The sequence below is a fragment of the Scylla paramamosain genome, chromosome 24 (genome assembly GCF_035594125.1).
Source record: "Scylla paramamosain isolate STU-SP2022 chromosome 24, ASM3559412v1, whole genome shotgun sequence".
In the NCBI taxonomy this organism is placed as follows: Eukaryota; Metazoa; Arthropoda; class Malacostraca; order Decapoda; family Portunidae; genus Scylla; species Scylla paramamosain.
The window spans coordinates 13,388,328-13,395,827 of NC_087174.1; the positions used below are offsets into that span (position 1 = coordinate 13,388,328).

General features: G+C 39.9%; 1 protein-coding gene across 1 annotated transcript in view; it reads left to right on the forward strand.

Annotated features, from left to right (window-relative positions):
- The first annotated feature begins 4,191 nt into the window (after positions 1-4,191).
- Positions 4,192-7,500, forward strand: part of LOC135112758 (larval cuticle protein 2-like) — a 4,253-nt gene continuing 944 nt past the window's right edge. The window contains exons 1-2 of the mRNA XM_064027547.1: positions 4,192-4,373; positions 6,408-6,535. Of these exons, the coding sequence (XP_063883617.1) occupies positions 4,362-4,373; positions 6,408-6,535 (140 nt within the window). The 5' untranslated portion in view covers positions 4,192-4,361. The remainder of the gene's footprint in view (positions 4,374-6,407; positions 6,536-7,500) is intronic.

A 7,500-nucleotide genomic window follows, 5' to 3' on the forward strand; every position in this document is an offset into this window, starting at 1 on the left:
TTTTTTTTTAGAATTGCTTGGCTTGGCAGCTGTAGTATAGCCAGCAGGAGGAGCAGGTGAAGGCAGTGACGCAACGAAGAGCGCACAGTTAAATAGCGGTCACTTACAAAGATTACGAGAGGGATATTCGTTTTCACTTGTTAGTTTTTAGAAGTGGTTGGCTTACGTGGGTCCAGTGTAGCCTTCAACTTTCTTTTTATGTGATAGGGATTGTAGCCAAGGATAAAACAAAAAAAGGGGGGCGGTTGGGGAAGATAAACAATATGAAAGGAATATTGTCTGTTTTTTTCCGTTTTTTTTTTTTTTTTTTTTTTTTTTTTGAGTTCTCGTCTTCCTTCCCTTAGATGGCTCAGCAGTAACGCTTGCCTGTATCATTTATCTTCTCTCTAGTGGGTTCTGGAAATGTGGAAATTGGAAAGAGCGGGGGGAAAAAAATATAAGAGGAATAGTTTATATTTATTTATTCTTTTATAAGTGTTTGGTTGGGTCTGGTACAACGTTTAGTTTTGTTGTTGTTTTTATATACTTGAGGGATTCTGGCTAAGTGTAAAGACTGGAAAAAAGGGGAAAAAAAAGGCCATTGTTATTTTCCTTTTTTATGTATGAAGGGAGAGAGAGAGAGAGAGTTAAGGGAAAATAGGGAATGAAAAAGGCTTACTGTTTTTTTTTTTTTTTTTCGTAAGTGTCAGTGCCTTAAGAGACAATCCGGAACTAATTTAAAATGTCTTTCCCCGCTCTCTCTCTCTCTCTCTCTCTCTCTCTCTCTCTCTCTCTCTCTCTCTCTCTCTCTCTCTCTCTCTCTCTCTCTCTCTCTCTCTCTCTCTCTCTCTCTCTCTCTCTCTCATAAACTACATAAAAGAGTTTACACCAGCACAGTTTACGCCACAAAAAAAAAAAAAAAAAGGATAAGCACTGATCGCGAAATTAATACTAGCTGCTGGGTACTAGGAAGGAAGGCTCACTAGTACAAAGGTCACTGATAAATTACTAGATAGAAACAGTCACTAGCAGCATTACAAGACTCTAAACTATAGTACTAGGCAGGGAGAACGACTAGTACCCTGCTCTCAAGTATTCGGTAAGATAGGTCACTAACACAAGGGTCAAGATTAAACAACTAGGCACAGATGGTCACCAGTACACTGCTAAGAAATGCTAGTTAGGCAGGATCATCGTAAAAGGTTCTACACTAAAGTACAGGGCGGGGCAGGGCAGCCAACGTCACTAGAGCAGCGGGTCACAGGAGTTGCTGCATCATGGGGGCGTCTCTCGCTCCCCTGCAGGTGTGGGGCGCGGGTCTAGGTCACTGTGAGGTCAAGCAGGTCAAAAGGAGGTCACATTACTCTCACAGGTGGCTCAATGTTACTCTTCTTCTTCCCCTGTACTTACTATGAGATTGGTCTGTGTGTGTGTGTGTGTGTGTGTGTGTGTGTGTGTGTGTGTGTGTGTGTGTGTGTGTGTGTGTGTGTGTGTGTGTGTGTTCATCTATTTGTATTTACCTTGTTTCTCTGTTATAATTGTTAGAAGAGTGTGTGTGTGTGTGTGTGTGTGTGTGTGTGTGTGTTCACCTATGTGTATTTACCTTGTGTGTGTGTGTGTGTGTGTGTGTGTGTGTGTGTGTGTGTGTGTGTGTGTGTGTGTGTGTGTGTGCGTGTGTGTGTTTTCACCTATTTGTATTTACCTTGTTTCTCTGTTATAATTGTTAGAAGAGTGTGTGTGTGTCAGGGATGGGGTGAATACAAGAACTGTGTATTCGAATACGAACTAATACGAATGCTCCATATTTATACGAATACGAATACACTGAAATACTGATAATTCGAATACAAATACGAATACTTCATGAGAGTATTCGTGAATGCATTCATGAACACTTTTCGTTGAAAGTAACTGTTTTCATGTAGGCAGCTACATGTAGTTATTCAATAGTAAAATGACGTCATGAACATATAACTGATGCCAGTATTTTGTACATGTTTATCACACCTAGATGTATTTGTTTTCAAAAATTTTCAAGTATATATCTAAGCTGTACTGAAAGAAACACAACAAAATACCTATATCAAATTATAATAGCCAAGTCTTTTTTAGTATCCTGCTGTAGATCTCACTTCTATTTTATATATATATATATATATATATATATATATATATATATATATATATATATATATATATATATATATATATATATATATATATATATATATATATATATATATATATATATATATATATCATACACGTCGGACAAACAGGAACGAAGATTTGTAGCTTGGAAGGAACAATAACTATTATTTCTGATGATGGATTTAAGATTACTGGGCATGTTATTCGAAGGATACGAATACTTTTCCCAAGCATTCGAATACGAATGCGAATACTTTGATGTCAGATGACAAGTATTCGAATACGAATACGAGTACACTCAAATACTGTATTCGAATGTATTCGAATACGAATATCGAATACGAATACCCCATCCCTGGTGTGTGTGTGTGTGTGTGTGTGTGTGTGTGTGTGTGCGGTGGCTCATTAAATTTACAGGTTTTCATTTATTTGTTTTTATCTCATGCATTAACTTTACGTAACTTAACCTATTGCTGTAAGACTGCAGAGTCTGAGTGGGGCGGATGACTGATGACTGAATGTACAACTTTTTTATTATTATTTTTTTCTAAATCTTGTGCACTGACTTAACGTGACCTAACCTAAACTCGCATAAGCTAAGATTACTTGGTCTGCATGAGTAGTCTGTTGGGGATGAGTGGTGGCTGATTAAATAAAAAATCGGTCATGTTTTTTTTTTTCTTTATCTTAGAACCTAACCTAACTTAACCTATCTTAACCTAATCGTAATCTAACCTAACCTAACCTAAACCAATTTTTATCTAACTTAAATAGTTCAACGCAACCTAATCTATTTTAAGTCTAACTTAACTAACCTAACCTAACCTAATTTTAATCTAACTTACCTAACCCAAACTACATAGGTAGGAAGGATAAAGTTTAAGAGGGTACTGGAAGGAAACAAGGAAGGGAAGAAGAAAAGAAAGAAGGAAAGGACGAAGGGAGATCCATTTAAAGATAAAAAGTTACTTTGTTATTACTTTAAAAAAAAAAAAATGTAATACAGAACAAGACGAAGAAATTATTCCAAAACCAACATTCCATCACTTTCTGCTGCCAACACAGCAAACCACACAATTGACACAGATGCTCCCTGTTACCACGAGCGAGGCGGACACGTACACAAATGAATGAGGAACACTAAGAACGAGAGCAAACCGTCTAGAGCCTGAACTAGAAACAGCCACCAACCAAACAGGCTTCTCTCTCTGCTCTCCTGCTCATATTTTCCTCTTCGCAACGGCACCTGAGTGAAATTTTTAAAATTTTTTTTCAAATCTTGGCAGATCTACCGGAAAATAAAATAAAGAGATACATTCTGAGGTATTCTTGTCCTTTCTGACTGAGATGCATTTGTTTCGTTGATCCAAACTTTCGTCCTTTCCATGATGAACTTAGAACCAGACGCAAATAAATGAAAAAAGAAAAGATACAGATGAAAAAGTATAAACAAATGAAAAATATAAATAAAAAGATGGAAAGATCATAAACAAATGAAAATCAATGAAGAGGTGAAAAATTATAAATACACAAATGGAAACTATAAATAAACAGATATGGAAAAAAAAATGAAAATGGTCGCCATAAAGATTCATTATACATTCATAAAAAAATACATTCAAGACTTATTTAGAACCCCCCTAAAATAGAAAAAAAAAAAAAAAAAAATACACAGGCCTCCTTTCTCTCGCCGCGAAGAATTTGAAAACGAGATTACGAAACCACACGCGAAAAAGAAGACGAAAGAGAAGAAGGCGAAGGAGGAGGAAAATGAGACCAAGCCCTTCATCAAACAAAAATACACATATTCAGATCAAGTTCAACGTTCAACAACAACAATAATTGCAAGGGAAGAAGTTTCACAAGCAGCACCACGCTCTGATGCAATGGGCCTATTGGGTGACGGGTTAGGGGACGGGCGTGGCAAGGCGAGGCGAGGCGAGGTGGCGACGAGGGTGAGGTAACTAGGGCGGGGGACGGGACGGGCCTGGCGGGGTGAGGCTGGAGGAGTGACAGGGTGGCATACAGGGGCACCAGGACGAGGCAGGGACGGGGTTGTTGTTGGTGCCCTGTCTTGTGGGTTTAGCGCCGCCAGGGCAAGACTCCACGACCTCGTTTGTGCAGTATAAAGGCGCACAGGCGGCAGCTCGTAGTCACATCACTCGCAGCCCTCACTCAGGCCTCTACCAGCTCCCTACCTGCCCACCACCACCCAAACCACCACCACCACCATGAAGTGCACCGTGAGTCCTCTACACCACCATCACCATCTGCATCATCAGTGTCACTCAAAAAGCATCACTATTACCAATATCACCAGTGACATCCTAAAAGCATCACCACTACCTACATCACCACCAGTGCCACTCAAAAGCACCACCATCACCAGTGCTAGTTAATGTTGCCAGTGCCATACAACACCATCACCACCATCAACACTAATAGTGCCATCACTATGTCAGGAGTGCTATCTACACCGCCATCACCACCAGTGCCAACAGTTAACACCACCAGTGCCATTCAACACTACCACCACCAGTATTCAGAATATCATCACTATTACTATTAGTCCCACCTACATTATCAGTGCCACTAGTCAACACCACCAGTGCCATCAACACCATTAAGTGCCGTCTTCACCATTTCCACTACCAGTACTATGAATGACATCACTATCACCATCAGTGCCACCTACACCATCAGCACCATCACCACCAATGCCAAAAACACCAATTATCAACAAGGTCATCACCACTATCACCATCAATACCACTTACAGTCATCACACCGGTGCCAGTAACATCATCACCATCATCACCATCACCACCAACTGGCGACGAGAAGGAAAAGAAGAATAGAGAAAGTTAAAGGAAGAGATAATATTCATGCAAGGAGAGAAGAAAAAATTGATAATAATGAAAATTAGGACAGGAATTTATTAAGAACACGAAGCAAAGTAGAATATTTTAATTCTCTCAGCTAAGAAGAAATTAATAAAACGAAAATAAAAGAAAAAAAAGAGAAAGAAAAAAAAAACATATCTTCCTTCCTTACTTATATTACGATTTCAAGGCCACACAACAGAAAACGGGATGAGATAACAAGAAAGAAAGTGGGTCGTCGGCACTGCATAATAATTACGATAAAGTTCAATGAGACAACTTTTTTTTTTCTTATTCATGTTTTCTTTACTTTGACACTCGCGGCTCTCACTTTCACTGAACGGTGTCTTTGTATGGAATTTACTGTTGTTTTCATTTGAGGTTCATGGTTACATTACTATAAATAATTATAGTTCATGTTTTTTTAACTAAAAATTGATGGTTTTCACTTATAATTCACGGTTTCTTTACTTATAATGAATATTTTTCGCTTAAACAAGTGGCTTTCACTTAAAATTAAAATCACTTTAAAAATCACGCCTTAGTTTTTTAATTTTTCATTTAAATTCACGGCTTACACTTAAAAAAGCACACTTCCTTACTTAACATGCGCTGATTTCACTTAAAATTTACGGGTTTCACTTAAAAAAAAACACGCTTTCTTATTTAATTACTTAAAATTCACGTCTTCTTTACACAATATTGACTGTTACCTTAAAGATCCCCTCCGCTAAGTGAAGATGGACGGCGTGGGGGAGGGAAGGGCGGGCGAGGGCGTGGCTGGCTCATGAAGAAGAGTCGTGGGCGTGGCGGGGCGGTCAGGGGTCAAGGGGTTAAGGGGTCAAGAGGTCAGAGGTCAGGGTAAGATGATATCACGTGATTTTATGGTAATAGTGATGATGATGATGATGATGATGATGATGATGATGATGATGATGGTGATGATGGTGATCGTGATGTTTCTATCATGCTACCTGCTCTTTCTTTATTCTCCTCTTCCTCCTCCTCTTCTTTCTCTTTCTTTATCATCTACATTCGCCTCTCCTCCTTTATTCCCTCCACTCATTACTCCTCTTTCCTCTTCATTCCTTTATTTCTCCTTCTAAACCTCCTCCTCCATTCACCCTCCTCTTTTACCTCTATTCAACTGCTCCTTATGTCATTCCTAATAAATCTCTTCCTTCAAGTCACCCTCCTCCTCCTCCTTCTAATATTTCTCCTTCAATTCCTCTCATCCTTCATTCCTCCTCCTCCTTCAGCTACCCTTCTCCTTCAACTCCTCCTCCTTCTCTTCCTCCATTCACTCTTCTTCTGTTATTTCTCCTTCGATTCCTCTTCCTGTAATTACCCTACTCCTTCAACTCACCCACTCACTCCTCACTCCTCCTCCCGCAGGCCATCCTCCTCCTGGCCCTCGCTGCCGTCGCTTTCGCCCGCCCTGACTCCATCTTCGACTTCTCTGACGAAGACATGCACCTTGACATGGACATCGACGAGGCCAACACCTACACCGGCTCCTACAGGTGAGTCCCGAGCGTAGGAAACAGGTACCCGTTCCTCATTTCTTTGTCCCTCTCAGCTAGTGTGATCTTTAACCATCTTTCTCCCTTCCCAGTATGAATTAGTCTGCTGTCTCTTTTTTCTCTCCCCATCCCCTTAATATGTAGTCTCCTCTAACCCTTCATGCTTTAAATAACTCTTTTCATCTCCCCATCCACTTAATAACTAGTCTGCTTTCCTCCTCCATATCTTAAATAACTCCCTTCTTCTCCCCATCCCCTTAATGAGCAGTCTCCTCTCCCCCTTCATGCCTCATATAAATCTTTTTCTCGCCCCATCCATTTAATAACTAGTCTCCCCTCTCCCTCCTTACGTTAAATAGCTCTCTTCTTCTCCCATCCCTTAATACCTGGTCCTCTCTCTCCCCTAAAAGCTAGTTTGTTCTCCCCTTGCATTCATTAATTCAGCCCTTCACTCAATATCCCCTTTATTCCTTAACTCAAATTTCCTTTTTATACTTTAACTCATTTCCCTCTTTATTCCTTACTAAATTCCCCTTTACTCCCCAACTCAAGCCTTTATTCACCCCATTTCTCCCTCTCCACTTCAGCTAGACATCCCCAGAAAGCAAGGGGTGTTTCCTATATACATATAAAAAAAAAAAAGCTCTCTCAATACTTTTCTTTCCTTTATTTAGTAACTAGTTTTCTCTCCCCTTTCAAAATTCAACTCAACCTTCAACACAGTTCTCCACTCATATACTCTGGCTCAACCTTTAACTCAACCCTTAGTTCAATTTCCACCATTATCTCTTCATTCAACCCTTAACGTAACCCTTAACTCAACCTTCCTATCATTCCTCAACTCAAGACTCACCCCATTCCTCTCTTCCTCTCCCCTTCCTTATCATTTTCTCCCCATTCTATTACAAAAACAAGTCTTCTGTCCCCTATTCATCACTAAGCTAGCCTAATCTATCCATCCCCCT